This window comes from Trachemys scripta, chromosome 7 (assembly GCF_013100865.1).
Source record: "Trachemys scripta elegans isolate TJP31775 chromosome 7, CAS_Tse_1.0, whole genome shotgun sequence".
NCBI classification, from domain to species: Eukaryota; Metazoa; Chordata; order Testudines; family Emydidae; genus Trachemys; species Trachemys scripta.
The window spans coordinates 47497331-47515409 of NC_048304.1; the positions used below are offsets into that span (position 1 = coordinate 47497331).

Consider the following 18079-nt stretch of genomic DNA (forward strand, 5'->3'; position numbering starts at 1 on the left):
TGACTCTGGCCTCAGACTTTGCACAATCCACAGTTTCACTATTAACAGTGTAAATACCAAGGTGGAGTTCCATCCTGAAAAGGTACAGCATAAAAATGGCATTATGGAGATGCAGGTTTAGTGTCTCTCATTAACACATTGTTATAACTGACTAATTTTTAACTATCTGTGCCACAAGCTCACCGGGACCCACTAGCCAGGCCAGGTCACACTCAGCTCAGGTGCAAGCAACAAGAAAACCTGTTTGCTTCCTTCACAGTCATTATGAAGTTTGTAAAGTTAAGGGCCTGTTTTCTAAAGAAGGTAGTGATTTTAGGTGCCTCCATTTCTGGGAGCCCAACTTAACATGCCTGATTGGATTTTCATCGGGCACTCAGAACACTGAGGAAATCAGGCCCTCTCCAGCTGAGGCCCCAAAATCGCTTGGCTCTTTGGAGAGGGAGATCTGGATGTTTCGAACAACATTTTATTTTTCTTATTGCATCCACTCTGTGCTGAGTATTTTTCCAGCCATTTCCCCAGCAGGGCAGAGACCAGCCTCAGCGAGCATCTCAGCTTTCATGCTTGCTAAAGGGGTATGGCATTGGGAGATGGAGCTGTGGGATTGGCTATGCCAGGGCTACTGCAATGCACGTGGCCTCCTGTACACCCTGGCAGGGTACTGGTCCATCAGGAAATAATGTGAACACTCATGCTTAGGTGGTGCAATTTCACTGGAGGTAGCAAGGAGTCTCCACAACACCTGGGAAATCGGTGTGCCTGTGGAAAAGGCACTGTAGCCACAAGACATTGTAATCATGAGCTGTGTCATTCTTTTAAATCCCCTCTAAAGACTCAACCAAGAAGTCAGTAAACTGTTCCTGAAACTGAGTCTTCCATGCTGGGCTGCTGCTAAATCTCCAAGTCAGCCCACTCTAAGATGCCTCTTTACTATATGGAACAGCAGCCACAGGCTTCCCTTATTAAATGTTAGGTCTCTCAATCTCTTAAATATTTGTCTGTTCAACTCCTGTGACTTGCCATAATCCCAAGTGGGCAGCTATATCCCCCTGCCATCTCTATGTGAGGGTGAGGTACAACATATATTCATTTTTCAGTAATGATCTGGATAGTTTAGGTCCTTATTTTGCCCCCATCTCCATAGTATCATAGTAATCTTTAATGTATTTACCCTCTCAACATCCCTGTGCGACCGGGCAGAGCTATTATCCCCATCTTACAGATGGGGAACTGAGGCACTGAGATACTAAATGACTTGCCCAAGGTCACATAGAAAGTCTGTGGCGGAGCAGGGAATTGGACCCAAGTCTCCCAAGTCAGACTAGCAGACCACAGAACTATCCTTCCTCTCTGTGCTAGTGCAGTGATGGTGTTTACTGACCTTTAAGTTATCTGGTAATTCAGTGCGTCCAGCATATCCAGGGTTCATGGTGATGAAGATTGCACAGGATGGGACCAGTGGGATCTCAGTTCCTTCAAACATGAAGCGGTCCACCTAGAAAACCAATACACGGCCATGCCCAACAAACAAAGGCAGAGACTCTAGAATTAAATAAGCAGATGACAGGATCTTCCTTTGTACCAGAAAAGCAACCACTTTCCTCTCTATATTGAAATTAGCTTCTAGGGACAGGTATGGGTCACCTCACTGGTATGAATGACTAGCTCTGGCTCCCACACAGAAACCCAGTCTTACGAGCAGTATTTCTCCTCCTTTTATGAAGAGCCTGGCTCTTAGACAGAAGATTTACTGATCACTTACAATATTTCTTTTGCTCATGAAGAGGCTTCCAACCCCCAGCTATAAACAGACAGACGCCTTCACATTTATTCTGTCTGTGAATTGGGGACAGAATTAATTTGTGGCATGACGCAAGAAAAAGCCTGAAATCCCTTTTAAGAGAGAGGGGACAGTTTCAGATGGTGGATAAAGCAGCAGAATTCATTGCAAGCAAGTTTCTACTAAGCCAATGTCAAGCAGCTTCGGATCTTAACCTTTATCAATCCTCCCAGGAGCAGCACAGTGGTTGGCTGTTAGAATTACTGACTGCTGAATCTCCATATGGGATCAAGAACTCAGAGGCGTGTGTGTGTGTGGGGAGGGTCGCTTTGGAAATATCTGGGGGCTGGATAACACACTGTGAATTCCTCCAATCACTTATGAGCAACTGTAGCAGGGTGGTCCCCCGCTCCTGCCTGAAAGGGCTTAAAACAGCCCTGGGAGAGGGCTGTGGCAGGGGAAAAGCTGGGCTGATTGGGGAAGTGGCCACAGCTGGGCCACGCCCCAATCAGACCACAGCCGGCCCCTATAAAAAGGCTTTCTGCCAGGAGCACAGAGAGACTCCCTCTAGCTTCTGAGAGGCAGGGACCTGGCTGCAAGGACCTGAGTAGAGCAGGGCTAGGGAAAGGCAGAGGAGCTGGGGAGGCTCCAGCCTGCGGCCTAGCATAAGGCCAACAGGTACCAGGGGTTGCAGAGGGCAGCCCAGGGGTAGGCAAAGGCAGCAGGTCCAAACCCAACCTTGCCTATGATGAGTGGCTTTTACACTGCAGTCTGCCCCAGGGAGCGGGGGCTAGATGAGGACTGGCTGTAGCCCAGACTGAGGCAAGGTGGGGATAGTGGGTGGGGGTTCCCAAGGGAGGGGACACCCTGAGACTGAGGGGTGTATGGCCAGGGGGCAGCACCCCAGATAACGGGGCACCGGGTCTGGAAGGGACACAGGGACCAAGCAGAAGGGGGACACCAGCCTGCAGAGGGCACTCTGGAGGCTGGATCAAGAGTTAATTCCCAGGACACCAGCAGGGGTGAGTCCCGCACGTTTACAGCAACTATGTTGGCTTTTTCCTTGTCACAACAGTACATCTTCTTGCATTGCAGTGGAGGCCATCAGGAATGGTAGCACAGTCTCATCTGTGTCATTAAGTGTCCACATTGGCTCTAAGATTAGAACCAAATATAGGACAGAGAAGTAAAGGATAATGTCTGGATTGCCCTTCTCTATCTTTGAAGACTCACCCTTTGCTGCTGGGCCTTCTGAATGGTTGTGATCTGTTGAGCCACTACGGACAACACCTCAACGTCAATGCGGTTAAACTCATCAAAGCAAGCCCACGCGCCGGAGCTGAGAAGGGAAGGGAAAACCAGAGAAGTGTCAGGAACACATAGATAGGGAGAAATTCTAGCAGTTCAACCAGTCCTAAGTATCAGTTCTGTGTGGGGGTGGCCATGTGAGAGAGAGGCAGGAAATGAATCCAACAGTCCTCAGCATTGCTGCTAGGATACTACACCATGGTTACCTGGGGAGGTAACCATATGGGCAGCCTGATACAAACACAGCATATTACAGGCCTGCTATTGAAAGGGACATCAACTCAGCCTTTCATTTTGTACCCATAATGTGCGTGCAGCTGACATAATTTAGACATCTAAGATGCCTGCATTGCATTCCAGGAAGAGACGTCTGTGCATGAGAGAGGTGCTCTCATCATTAGGGATGTTCAAAAAAGGACATAAAACTACTTGCAAACAAAGGTCTGGCAAGGGATATTGGAATGCATTGGCTGCATGTGTGCAATGCACAATTGGACCAGCTCTGTCTGTTATGCAGAGAACAGGGGGCCAATTCTATAAGGATTCCTTGGGAACCACAACAGGCTCTTCTGGCTACTCAGTCACGGCTATGGTCAGCAGGTTCTCTCCTCTGGAGATTTAAAAGGTCTGAGGACTGACCCTAGCCGGACATGTAAGATAGTATGCAAAGGGTCAAAGATGTACATTTGAGCTGGTAGCATTTGTAGACAGCCCCAAATGAAAATGGTGTAAAGCATTTTATTTTTGCTTGGCAAGAATCCAACTGTTCCTTTTACTGGCACAACAATGCCTCTATCTTTCCTTCCAACAGATATAAGGCTAGCATCCTGCGGCCATTCCATCACTCATTAGTTTTGGAACTGCAAAGTTCCTAGATGATTAAAACAATGCAGAAAGGCCTTCTTCATTCCCCCTTAACGCTATGCCACTTTTCCTTATGGCTATCGCTCCAAGGCCCTCATCCAGACTGCCAACACCTCCCCCCTCCCACCCACTTGTAAGGCACAGGTGGCATTTTTATTTTTCACTTTTTGCACCTGGCTAGTCCCTTCAGGAATTTTCCCATAGCCATGAAGTCAAGCTGGTCGGAACAGTTGAACACTACTGTCTGTATGGCTAGAGCTTTCCCCAGATCTTTAGTTGTTTCAGTTTTGCCTGTTCCAGCAGGTCCTGCAGGTGCTCCTCCAAATTTTAGATGCAGAGCTCCAGTAAGTGTCAAGTAGCACCTACAGCAATGAAGAAACCAGTGATCATTAGAAGTGTTCCTACTTGGGCTTAAGAACTGTAGATCCCATTTCATTATTTAGGGTGATCTGCTCTATCTATCTGCCTGGCATGATCACTGAAAATCCATCTCATATTATTCAGAGAGCTTTACTTACATATTCAGCAAAGTGTACATGGATTTAGCTAAGCGGTTTCTGTTAACATTAATAGGAGTTGCATGGCTAACCCCTTGTACAATTTGATGGAAATTCACAGTCTGTCTGTCCGTAAGGAGTATGATTACTATAAGAGAGCTAAGTATTATTATTATTGTTACTAGGAAACACACATACTCCATGGTACTGGTTTATCTGTCCAAGGATGTGTAATCACTAAGAATAGAATGAGCCCTTTGTTATTCAGATGGATTTTTTTATATGTCTCAGAGCAGTTCACTAAGAATCATGCCATAGCATAAATCTTTAACTGGTTGGTGGGATCATGGATCATTAGGAATCCTGTAGATCCAACATCAGTAAGGCCCCAATCTACCTCATCTCAAGTAACACCTGGCTATACAAACAGTCCCAAGGCTACTTGTGTAATTAAGTGCTGCTCAGCAGGAGTAAGGCTGGCAGAGGAAGATCCTGGATTTAACTCAGAATGAGATCTGTTCACCCAAAACTACACAGATGCTCAGTTATTATTCTCTGAATAATCTCTGTACCTGTCAGTGAGGGGTGTGATGACCAGGCGTCCACTGTTTCCCAAATATTCATAGCCATAGATGAATTCAGCATTCACTGCTCGGATGTACAGATCATTCCTTGTCCAGTAGTATCTAACGGTGAGTGAAAATGGAATCTCAAAGACAAAGAAGTACTGGCAGAGGTACAATAATAGCAAGAGCTAAAAGAGACATTGCTTGTGGCTGATAAAATTTACTGCACTCCAGGCTCTAGGAGTCATGCGCTACCTCAGCACTGGGTCAGAGATAATAAGTAACACTGGTCTACAATTTTTGAGAAGTCGTCTGCTTCAGAGATAAAATGTGCTATTAATTATGTATTTTGATGTGCTGAATTCAAATATGACAATTAAAACAACTGATTGGCTACTGTTTCTAAGATATTTAAGTTTTTACATTTTATGTCTATATATATTGTGTAGATAGTAGAGTTTTAATCATAAATTGTAAACCTAGGTCTTTTCATGTGTTTATGGTTGCTTTACATGATAATATTTCACCTGTCCTGTTTATGTAACACTTTAAAAATCAGCAAAAGAGTTATATAAATAAAATTTATTATGAAACAAAAGGCAAAAAACTATTATGTACATAGTTTAGTCCTATTCAGTGTCTACTCGGCGCTTCTTGGCTTGTCTCTTGTATTCATTAAATGGAGCATCACTTGTCACTGTCCAGCAATAGTCTGCAAGCATTGATGGGCTCCATTTGCTCTGATAGCGTTACTCCATTGTTGGAATGTCCTGGTGAAATCCCTCGCTGTGCTCGTCGCAGTTCGGTGGAAAAAAATCTAGATGAGAGTGCAAAAAATGTATCTTTAGTGACATGTTGCAACCAAGGCTTTTGTATGCCTTGAGGAGGTTTTCCACCAACAACCTGTAGTTGTCTGCCTTGTTGTTTCCGAGAAAATTGATTGCCACTAACTGGAAGGCTTTCCATGACGTCTTTTCTTTGCCACGCAGTGCATGGTCAAATGTATCATCTTGAAGAAGTTCACGAATCTGAGGACCAACAAAGACACCTTCCTTTATCTTAGCTTCACTTAACCTTGGAAATTTTCCACGGAGGTACTTGAAAGCTGCTTGTGTTTTGTCAATGGCCTTGACAAAGTTCTTCATCAGACCCAGCTTGATGTGGAAGGGTGGTAACAAAATCTTCCTTGATTCAACAAATGGTGGATGCTGAACACTTTTCCTCCCAAGCTCCAATGACTGTCGGAGTGGCCAATCTTTCTTGATGTAGTGGGAATCTCTTGCATGACTATCCCATTCGCAGAGAAAACAGCAGTACTTTGTGTATCCAGTCTGCAGACCAAGCAAGAGAGCAACAACCTTCAAATCGCCACAAAGCTGCCACTGATGTTGGTCCTAGTTTATGCACCTCAAAGGTTGTTTCATGTTGTCATAGGTTTCCTTCATATGGACTGCATGACCAACTGGAATTGATGGCAAAACATTGCCATTATGCAATAAAACAGCTTTAAGACTCGTCTTCGATGAATCAATGAACAGTCTCCACTCATCTAGATCGTGAACGATGTTGAGGGCTGCCATCACACCATCAATGTTGTTGCAGGCTACAAGATCACCTTCCATGAAGAAGAATGGGACAAGATCCTTTTGACGGCCACGGAACATGGAAACCCTAACATCACCTGCCAGGAGATTCCCCTGCTGTAGTCTGGAGCCCAACAGCTCTGCCTTACTCTTGGGTAGTTCCAAATCCCTGACAAGGTCATTCAGTTCACCTTGTGTTATGAGGTGTGGATCAGAAGAGGAGGATGGGAGAAAATGTAGGTCCTGTGACACTGATGGTTCAGGACCACAAGTTTCATCCTCTTCCTCTTCCTCGTCTGACTCAAGTGAGAATGATTCTGGTGCATCAGGAACCAGCAGTCCTTCTCCGTGGGGTACTGGGCGTATAGCTGATGGAATGTTTGGATAATGCACAGTCCACTTTTTCTTCTTTGACACACCTTTCCCAACTGGAGGCACCATGCAGAAGTAACAATTGCTGGTATGATCTGTTGGCTCTCTCCAAATCATTGGCACCGCAAAAGGCATAGATTTCCTTTTCCTGTTCAACCACTGGCGAAGATTTGTTGCACAAGTGTTGCAGCATATGTATGGGGCCCACCTCTTGTCCTGATCTCCAATTTTGCAGCCAAAATAAAGGTGATAGGCTTTCTTAACCATAGGGGTTATACTGTGCTTTTGTGATGCAAAAGTCACTTCACCACAAACATAGCAGAAGTTATCTGCACTGTTCACACAAGTACGAGGCATCTCTGCTCACTTTGGCTAAACAGAAATGTGTCCCTTTGCAAAATCAAACACTGCCAAATAAGAGAGCACAACACTGTATGATTTCTAGAGCTGATATAGGGCAATTTGTTCAGCAGAGTGATGTAAGCTTCGTTATGATTGCATCATCCATGACTTCTAGGAATAACATGATGCAATTCATATCATGTATGACGCAATACCAGCTTCAGATTGCATCATTCATTGTTTTGCCTAAAAAGCAAGTACTGTCCAAACCTAGTCATAGATTTATTCATAGATCCAGTCCAAGATGTATTTTAGTCATTTCTGGTTTAAATTGAGATCCCTTCCCTTTATAACTCAATTATCCTCCGCCATTTCCAAGTCAAGGGTCGTATATACTGACCCAATAGCATATCTTGAAAACTAGAGCCAATCAACAATTTTAAGCATCATTTTCGTTCTCAGTGACCCAGAATTAGTAAAGTTTGACTACATTTATTTCAGAAGCATTTTGGCTGTAGAGCAGTGTAATTGCTTTAGGAATGCAGTGGTGTTGGCTTGAAAGACAATCTTGACTTCCTGGGTGCCAGGAAACTATTGTAAGCAGGAGGTGCTGTGCAAGGGGAATGTCTACAATCCTCACTGGTTAGGACATCTGATAACATTGTCAAGAATCATGCCTCCCCACTGGGCATGGGCAGGCCTTTAGAATGTTGTGGCACAGTCTAATCCATGTATCACATGCAAAGAGAAAGTGCCCCAGAGCCTGGGTCTGTCTTAACGTAGCCTGACAGAGGCAGGCATGGGTTACAGATGCGCAATCGTGATGGTGTAACTGACTATGATATACTCCTAAAACATTCAATCCACTTGGCTCTAAGATTAGTCTTAAATAGACACACTATGCAAACACACTTGATTTCCCTTCAAGTTACTGATGCTGCCGATAGGTAACGATAATGGATGGTAGCCAGCGAATCCAGACCAGGTTTGATGGCTGTTTCCCTTACCTGAGCTGAGAGATCCACTCAAAATCATTCTCATTCATCACATTCTCCTCAATCAGCTTAGCAGCGACATCCTTGGCATGGACTTCAATCACAATGAGAGCTGATAACACTGTTCGCTGCATCCTCGACAGCTTTCCTCGAACAAGGGCTACCAGATCACTTAGCTGTGCAAGGAAAGGGAAGCTAGTCAGAACCGGCTCTGAATTGCATTCTGACTTCTATTCTCTAACCAACAAGGTATTAAACCAACAGTTCTCAAACTGTGGGTTGGGACCCCAAAGTAGGTCACGACCCCATTTTAATGGGGTTCCCAGGGCTGGCTTAGACTTGCTGGGGCATGGTGCCAAAGTCCGAGCCCCACCACCCGGGGCCAAAGCTGAAGCCCAAGGGCTTCAGCCCTGGACACTGGGGCTCAGATTACAGACCCCCTGCTTAGGACTTAAGCCCTTGGACTTTGGCTTTGGCCCCCCCACCTGGGGGGAGGGCGGAGCTTGGGTGGGTTCCATTTTGTTGTCAGAAGAGGGTTGCGATGCAATGAAGTTTGAGAACCCCTTTACTGAACAATGGCCAAAGGAGGAGAAGGACGGCCCAGTAGATAGGGCACTAATTTGGACAGGGGAGACCCAGGTTCAATTCCCTCCTATGCCAAAGACTTCCTTTATGACACTGGGCAAGCCACTCAGTCTCTCTCTGCCTCAGTTCTCATCTGTACTATGGGATAATAGCACTGCCCTGCCTCTAAGGGGTATTGTGAGAATAAATATATTGAAGATTGCAAGGCATTCAGATGATGGGAGGTATCACCATTCATACAAGATATTGAACTGTGACTCAAGGCAGGGGGTGTGTATGCACTGATGAAATACCCATTGTTACATAGGAGCACACCTCCAGAAGGACAGTATTCCATAGTGCCATGCTAGAGCATGACCAAGTTATGGGAGCATAGCTCTGATAAGGTCATATGCTAAATGAGGTATGTGCAGGTTAAGAAAACAATGGCAGAACTCTTAGCGATCTCATGTTACTGCATTCACTATTTTTCCCACTATCTTTGGAGTTCAATTCTTTCACATACTAATGTAACATGCTGTTGAAAACAATTGACCTAACTTTGGAAAGTTTCTCTAGATCAGGGGTCTCAAACACATGGCCCACGAAGTTATTTGCTGCGGCCCACCAAGCTCCCTGTCCCATCCCCCCAGAGTTATTTCCTGCAGCCACTAAGCTCCCTTCATCCGCCATCTCCCCACCCCCCTAGCGCGCCGTGTCCCCATTCCTCTGCTTACCTCCAGGTGCTTCCTGTCACCAAACAGTGCTTTCCAGGAGGGAGGGGGGAGGAGCGGGGAGCTGTGTACTCAGGGGAGGAGGCGGAGAAGAGGCGGGGCGGGGATTTGGGGAAGGAGTTGGAATAGGGGCAGGGAAGGGGTGGAGTTGGGGTGGGGACTTTGGGAAGGGGTTGGAATGGGGGCGGGGAAGGGGTGGGAAGAGGTGGGGCAGGGGTGGGGCCTCATGGAAGGGATGGAGTGGGGGCGGGACTGGGGGCAGAGCAGGGGGCTTTTGTATCTTTATATGAAAAGGTGTCAGTGATGTGGCCCTCAGGCCAATGTACTAGTCCTCATGTGGCCCTCGTGGTGATTTGAGTTTGAGATTCCCTGCTCTAGATGCAGCTGCATCAGTATCTCAGGTTATGGCTGTTGACTGATTTGAAGTCAGGACTGTTTTACATGTACAAGTGATAAAAGACCAGGTCTCTGTGTGGAGAAATTTAAACCTGGTCTGCACTTATTCAGCTTTCCTACCTGAGCACTCAGCTGTGGAAACAGCCTGGTGGACAAATCCCCAGCCTCCAGGGCCTCAGATACTTCCTTTGTCCAGTAAGTTTGACAGCCAGCGATGGTTACCTGCCCAGGCCATTGCAAGACCCATGAACTTCGTGGTGTCTTTAAAAAAGACATACATTAAATTGGTAATAAGTACTACGAATATCTTTTCTTTCATGATCCCTTGTCTCATGCCCCATGCCTGGAACCTAACCAATTCCACGTCAGATATAACAATTTCTACTTAGTTGTCTACCCTATTTTCTGCAGTTGCTATGAAAAAGCTTCCCCAAGATGCTGGGCATCCAGACAATGGATGCTTCGGTGCCTTCTCTGCAACAGATCATTTGGCTATGCAAGATGTGGAGAACTGCCAAAGGCAGGTGAAGACTGGGATTCCATGGGAACCAGGAGAACAAGCTTCCACTCCTACAGCGAATTCCGGTTTATTGGAGCATCAGATTCCAAGAGTATAATAATGCCTGAGATTTCTGATGCCCCATCTTTTTTTACCTTCCTTTCTCCCAACCACCAACTAAAGTGTGATCTCGATTGTCTACCTGCGTCCATAGAAACATATGGCTGAGAATCAGCCCTGGTGTACATCCATTGGCCTCAGGAATTAATCTGGCCCTATGCTACTACTACCATCTCTTTGCACTACATGATCGACCCAAGTGCTGGAGGAGAAGATAAAAGAGGGAGCCCTATCCAAAGGAGGGAGCAGAACAGAGCGAGGAGTAGAAATGGAATCATATAGCAGGGTCAAAGGCTACACTATAAAAAACGTAGGGTGTAAGAAAAACAATTCTGCTGGCTGTCATCGATGACCATGTTCTCTTGAGCCAAGACATGCCAAATGCCACTTGTTGAACTCCACCTGTATTTGCGGGTGAAGAGTGGAAGAACAGTGTGGGGTGTAAGACTCTCACATGTGGATAAACGCTGATGGATCTTTCAATATTGTCCCGCACGCTGGCCTTCATAGATTTCTCGACTTCCAGCAGCCAGTTCTCCACATTGCCAGTGGGATAAATGGGGAAAAACAGCTTCACCTCCTCCCCTTCTGCAGAGTACATGTGTGTGATCTGTAGGTCCTCCTGGAAGAGCAGCTAATGGGGGAATCACAGCATGAAATTAGTGGAGAGTTTCCCTTCTATCCATGCCTTCTTATCAACATAGGTCAAGACACAAGGAATTGAGACATTGTTTCAACATGAATATGTGTAATATTTTTGTCCTACTGACAGTAAAACAGCTGTACCTCCAGGTCTACAGCAAAAATAATCACACAGGACCAGATTGTCTGCTGGTGCAAAGCTTTGTAGGTTCATTCAAGTCAATAGAGCTACATTGATTTAGGCTATTTATAGATCTGCCCACAATTTGGTCGTGGTTACTGATAATAAATGTACTACACATGTGCAAAATCAACATGTCTCTCTATAAAGTGAAAGAGGATTATATGACAACATGGGGCCCAACTTCATCCCTGGTATAACTTGAATGAAGTGAAGCAAGTTACATGTGGGATGAATTCATCTCATTGCATGGCTAGGAATCAGTAAACCCTTTTTACTCTCAATTCTGTTCTTCCATTGTCCCCAGGGTTAGAGTTCCTTGTTTTAAGAATAAAAGTGTAAGGACCCGATGCAAAGCTCAACGAAGTCAATGGAAGTCTGTCTAATGACTCCAGGAGGCTTTGCATCGGACCCCCAACTAAGCTTCCTTTCCACTTATTCCCAGGCTAGTGACGATCAGATGTATTTTTAGTGCTGGTGTGAGATGTGGGATTGACAGTCCTGGAATTTGAAGTCTTCTACTACAGTGGTTCGCAACCAGAGCCACATGTACCCCTGGGAGTACTCAAAGGTCTTCCAGTGGTACATCAACTTATCTAGATATTTGCCTAATTTTACAACACGCTACATAAAAAGCTCTAGTGAAATCAGTACAAACTAAAATTTCATACACAATGATTTGTCTATACTGCTCTGTATACTATACACTGAAATGTGAGTACAATATTTATATTCCAACTGATTTATTTTATAATTATATGGTAAAAATGAGAAAGTCAGCAATTTTTCAGTAATAGAGTGCTGTGTATTTTTATGTCTGATTTTGTAAGTTTTTAAGTGAGGTGAAACTTGAGGTACACAAGACAAATCAGACACTTGACAGGGGTACAGTATTCTGGAAAGGTTGAGAGCCACTGTTCTAGAAATAATAAAACACCAAACTTCCCCCATATGACCGGGCTAGTGAGCTTCAACCCTGAAGGACCAAGGGGGGTAATTCAACTTCTGTGGCACATTCAGTTCTTGGCATCTCCTGAGACTATCAACAAGGCGACCAGCTGTGGTGGTGATGGTGTGGATACATCTCCACTGAGAATGTTGATGTGTTTTAATGATAATCACGACTGAGGAAAAAGTGTAGAATTTAGAACTACCTGCCACCTTAATGCAGTTTAGGAGAGAACAAAGCTAGTTCAACTCTTCTCTTTCACATGGAGATGTAGAGGCTATTTGAAAGAATCCAGGTGCTGTCTTCACAAGGCAGCGAGCCTGTGTCCGCCCCATCTCCTCCCCTTACCGCAATGCTTGAGAATTGCTCTAAATTTCCATAATACATGACTCCTAACATCAAGACATGCCTGCTAGTCCCAGAGGAAATAGCTTGCTTTACCTACCCGTGCAATATTCTCAAAGCACTTGCGGAGGTGAGGCTGTACAGCAGTGGGGTTCTTTGTCTGAGACAGTATCTCCAGCAGCTCATCATCCGAAAGGAAGTAGAACCTGAAAACAGAGACAGAGCTAGCAGCTCATTTTGGTCTATGCGCTGCGGTTTGGTGCTCAGTCCTGGCAGTACTGGGCAACAGTCCTGAGATTTTGGTGAGAGCAATTGCGGTGGTCTTCAAGATATCCTGCTGGTCAGCATGCATTATTTGCATTGGTGCAGAAGAGCAGTGACCATAGTCCAGTTAAATGAGAGTCTCTCTCTGCCGCAGAAGGGCCTGACTCTTTGATGTCCTTCCCCTGGAGCAGTCATTTATACCAGTGTAGAGGGGGGGGGGGAAAGGACAGTTTTTTACTCCCATTTTGTACTGCAATAAACACTAGACTAGGTGTAGGTCTAAAAAGAGTAAGGCCCAAAGTATTTAATTTCCCCTCATTTCACTTCATCCCCCCTTCCTCATGCTGATGTTTAAAGGTGCAGGCGTGTGGTGATGCTATCAAACTACCCCCACCTCAACCCTGGGCCATGGTATGTTGTCACTTCCACACAGTCTGCCCTATTTTTTCCTCTATCAAATCTCTGGGTTGAAAGAAGCAGCCTCTTTGAGACCTGCAAACTCATGAGAGTTCCATGAGATTGTGCTTTGGATGAGAAAGAATGATGCACTTGTTCCCAGGAGCCATAATCAGAGTGATTCTCTGACTTCACACCTAAGAATGGCCTTCAGTCTTGGGATTACCTGGGGAAAACTCCTCTCTTGGTCTCTAGGTATTCACTCAGCCCCTTCTGCACAAGGTCAAGTAGCTGATTACATTTCCGAAGGCTCTCCAGCAGCCTGGGATCGGGACACAGGGAAATCACCTGGAAAGGACATGAACATCCAAAAAAAGCATCCGTATTCTAAGTCCTAGTTAGATAACCATATCGGAGGCAAGTTGGCTACAGAGAGATATTATTGCTGGGCTCAGAGTGGCTCATTCATAGGAGCTTTTTCACATGGCTGTATAGAGACACAAGCTTTATGGGCCAGGAGAAGCAGTTACATTCAGAGATAAGACAAATCTACATTTTTTGGAGTTGTCCAGATACCAAACAGTGATGATCAACATTCAACACTGAATACAAACAATGACAGTCTCTGTGGAGGAAAGGACTGGGCAGCAGGAGAGTGCAGAATGGTAGTACCAGCATCAGTGGAATGGGGCTGAGGAGGTAGAGTGTGGGGTGAGGGAAGGGAGCCAGGTGGTGCGTGGAAGTGAAAGTGGGAATCAGGCTCCAGGAGGTGGGTGGTGGGAGGGAGCCAGGTCATGCTGCAAAAGCACCTGACAGAATTAGCCTATGGAACAAGTCACGAGATGCCCTATTTGTAAGGACCCAAAGCAAATTAAAGGCTGTGGCTCTGCTGTACAGGAATCTGGGGGAAACAACAGACTTTGCATCCCACTGCATACCGTGGGGCAGATCTCAGGTGCAGGTCTCTGCAGCTTACCCTTGATGGGGAGGTAGAAATGTGGGCAAGTTACTGAAGTGCCAGATCTGTGGCGAGTGGCTCAGCACACAGTTTAGAAACACCCCTGGTCTCTGGAATGTAAACAGCATTTTAAAAGAAGAATCTTAGCAAGCTCCCCTAACCAAGGGTACTATTCAAGCAGTGCCATACCTGCACATGGTGCTTTTACAGACAAGTACAGAAAAGGGGGCCAAATGTAGCTTTAGAATAAGTGTGCACAATGGCAGGTAAGTCACTATCGCTGCATCTGTTTCCATCAGGACTGAATTTGGCCCATGGTCCCTACCTTGAGAAGTCTGCAATCTAAGCAAGTGAACAAAGAATGCAACATGAAAAAAAGGATTCAATTGTAATTCATACTCAAGCAGCTAAGATAGTAATACCCAGGCAAAGATGTGTGCATGCAGTATACAAGTGTGCACATGCAAACATATACACACACATGCCATGTGAGCACACACAGCCTTACCTCTCTGTTCTCATTAGCATTCTTCATGATCTTCCTCCAGGTCCTATCCATGGTTTGGTAGCGTTTGCTTTCTACTGGCAGCTGTCTATTGATGTCCTCTGAGCTAAAGATGGGCTCCAGGTATAGCCAGGAGCGCTGGCATGTTAGCCACTCCTCTAGCACATCCTGGTGGGAAGTCATGTAATCAGGTCAAGAGGCCTACTGCAATAAGTTCAGTTCCTAAAACAGTTCCTCTCTACATGACCTGGGCTCAGATTGGAGATAAGAGAGGTGATCTTCTCCTAAAACACCACCTACAATACTAAAGTCCACCCAGAGCAGCTGGTTGTCTCTACTAAAATAATTTCCTATTATTTCATTGCTAACAACATTGACATTTAAATTCTCATGAATAGGCATCAGAGTCAACATCCACTGGGATGAATGGGAGTGGTTCACATCTATACATAGACCCTATCCTTCTCCCGTTGAAGTAAACATTAAAATAGCCACAGATTTAAGGGTGCAGCATTAAGCTGCTAGAGCTATTCCTCTCTCTGCCTATAGACAACAGGACAACATCAGGTCACATTAAGGGCTTGTCTACACAGTGGGGTAATGCGCCCTATGGGGTGTGATTTCTAGAGCACACTAACGTCTTGTGCATTAATTGGTCTGTGCAGACCTTGCTGGTGTGCACTAAAGATTCCATAGTGCGCTTTAACAAAGTGCTGTTTCAAACAGTACTACATTAAGGAACACCAGGGAACCTTTACTGCATTCCAGCAGAGGCTACATGGACCAATTAATGTGCAACACAGTGCACTTTAGAAATCAAATCCCCAAGGGGTGCATTGCTGTTCCAGAAAGCCTAGCCCTAAGGTGGTTATCTTTGCAACAGGAAGTGCAAAGTTTTTACTATGTTTTAAGATGAAAGCTTAAATTCTGCAGAATCGGATGTGGCTGCCAGAGAAGTGCTGGCACACAGTTCCCGCCAATACCAGCTCAATCTGACCTTGTTCACAGAGTGCTCAATGAAAACTTCAATTAAGAACATTTCAAATAAAATATTTGGATAAATTCCAAACATTTAAAATAAAACACACAGGAAATACTGCCTGAAAGGGATTCAGAACACGGTGTTCAAGAACCAGCTAAGACATGGAAATAATATCTCATTGTTCAATGTTCATTTACTTGATGTTCCAAGTTCCATAGAATCCTGCAAAGCTTTGTAGAGTGTCCCTAGGATGTGACACGCTTTCAGCTGATGGCAATATATACCGAAGGCTGCATCCACATAGAGATTTTCTTAAATTCTCCTTGTGCTTCTCTGGCACTAATACAGCCCCTCCAACTCTAGCAATAGTGCACCTGCTATTGTGGACCGGATACTGCTCGTTTTATTACTGTGTCAGCCAACCCTGATCAGAGCAGCTGTCAACGACACGTGATAAGAATCCCTGAATCTGACCCACAGCAGTGCTCCCGCCATCGCTAGCACCGTTGGAGCTGCACCGGGGTTGGGGAGAGAACATGCTCAATGCAGCCTCAGGGGCTAACAGAGGGACAAAAATTACAAAGAACTGGTTAAATAGGGATGCAGTCAAACTCTGTTTTTTCCTCAGCTGTGTGGCAGGAAAAAAATGCCATCTTATATCGAGGTTAAAGAACCACATATTATCCCAGATAGATTCTTAAATTAAAACATGGTCCTGTCCATACAGGCAAGAATAAGTCATATTATAACATGATTTAGTCACAACCATGTTTGTCGGCCACAATTAAACATGGGTTATTTTTAGTTTAGACAGGGCCTGTTTACTGCCTCTTCACTGGATCACCCCACACTGCTAATCTCTCAAACAAAGCCAGTCTTCAGGCAGATGGCAGCCTTCAGGAAGAAGCTCCTAAATGTTATGTGACTTGGGTTTTAACACAAGATCACAGAGGCTAAGAAACTTCACCCTGGAGTCTTCCAGAGCATTGAGCTGAACACAATGGAACATATGCTAACCAATGTATTCAGTATGGAAAAATCAGTTGGGTCTGTAATAACCATTTGTTCATCCTAACTAAATCCTCATGTATATAAGAGGAGGAGCAAGTGAATGCAACCTGATGACTTGCTGAGAGTGTGAATACATCAAGAGCAGCAGTGCCAGCCACACCCTGACAGAAGCTACCACAGGTATAAAGAGCAAGGGTCATTTCCTTACAACCCCTTTGGAGGGGATCTGCAGAAGAGGCAACACTGGCTGAACTCTGCTCCCATTGGTAGAGTTAAAGCAAGACTGAGCACTTTTGACTTGCTCACAGTGATTAGCACTGTATGCCATGCATAACCCCCTGGAAATCAATGAGACTTCATGGCGCAAGGCACTGCTTAGTGTGAGCAAGTCTGGCACAGGCTGGCCCATTGTTTTTTCCATAGCTCCCTTAACTCAGTATTTTGAGTGGCACAGTTTGGCCTGTAGGCCCGATCCAGCTCCCACGGAAATCACTGGCCAAACTCCCATTAACTTCAGTGATGCAGATAAAGCATTATATGAGCAGCTGGACAAAGGAGCTACTTAGAGACAGGAGTAGGGTTACCATATTTTGTGCCTCCCAAAGGAGGACACTCCACGGGCCCCCGCCCCAACTCCGCCCCCTCCCCAAAGTCTCCGCCCCCTCCCCTGCTTCCCGCGAACATTTGAGTCGCGGGAAACCTGAAGCAGGTAAGGGGGAGTGTGGGGGGAGGAGGCGCGGCCCAGGCTGGCCCCGGCCCTGGGGTGCCGGCCCCGGGCCCGGCCCCCGGCCGACCACCCCCGGCCCACCCAGCACTGCGGTTCCCGGCCCAGCCCCCAGGCCCCCGACACCGCACCGCCGGTCCCCAGCCCGTCCCCCGTCCCCGCCGGCCTGTCCCCCGAGCCTCCGGCCCGGCCCGGCACTGCTGGAGCCCCCGAGCCCTCGCCAGAGCCCCCGAGCCCCGGGCCCGGCCCCGCCGGAGCCCCCGGCCCAGCCCCGCCGGAGCCCCCGAGCCCCGGGCCTGGCCCTGCCGGAGCCCCCGAGCCCCCGCCGGAGTCCCCGAGCTCCTGGCCCGGCCCAGCCGGAGCCCCCGAGCCCCCGCCAGAGCCCCCGAGCCCCGGGCCCGGCCCCGCCGGAGCCCCCGAGCTCCTGGCCCGGCCCTGGAGCCCCCGGCCAGGCACCGCACCGCCGGCCGGCCCCGGAGCCCCCGGCCCAGCCCACTGGCCA

At 46.5% G+C, this 18079-nt stretch overlaps 1 protein-coding gene across 2 annotated transcripts in view; it reads right to left on the reverse strand.

The window, feature by feature from the left end:
* The window catches only part of DNAH1 (dynein axonemal heavy chain 1), an 87845-nt gene extending 72551 nt beyond the window's left edge, over positions 1-15294 (reverse strand). The window contains exons 1-10 of one of the 2 annotated variants that reach the window (XR_004646371.1): positions 14864-15294; positions 13624-13745; positions 12838-12943; positions 11075-11254; positions 10122-10262; positions 8320-8483; positions 5022-5135; positions 4126-4314; positions 3014-3119; positions 1382-1495 (exon numbers count right to left, since the gene is read on the reverse strand). Coding sequence is in view for 1 of the 2 variants with exons in the window: in XM_034774979.1 (XP_034630870.1) it covers positions 1382-1495; positions 3014-3119; positions 4126-4314; positions 5022-5135; positions 8320-8483; positions 10122-10262; positions 11075-11254; positions 12838-12943; positions 13624-13745; positions 14864-15043 (1416 nt within the window). In the remaining variant the exon portion in view is untranslated. The remainder of the gene's footprint in view (positions 1-1381; positions 1496-3013; positions 3120-4125; positions 4315-5021; positions 5136-8319; positions 8484-10121; positions 10263-11074; positions 11255-12837; positions 12944-13623; positions 13746-14863) is intronic. The other variant, XM_034774979.1, reaches the window with a different exon arrangement.
* Between the last annotated feature and the right edge of the window lie 2785 nt (positions 15295-18079).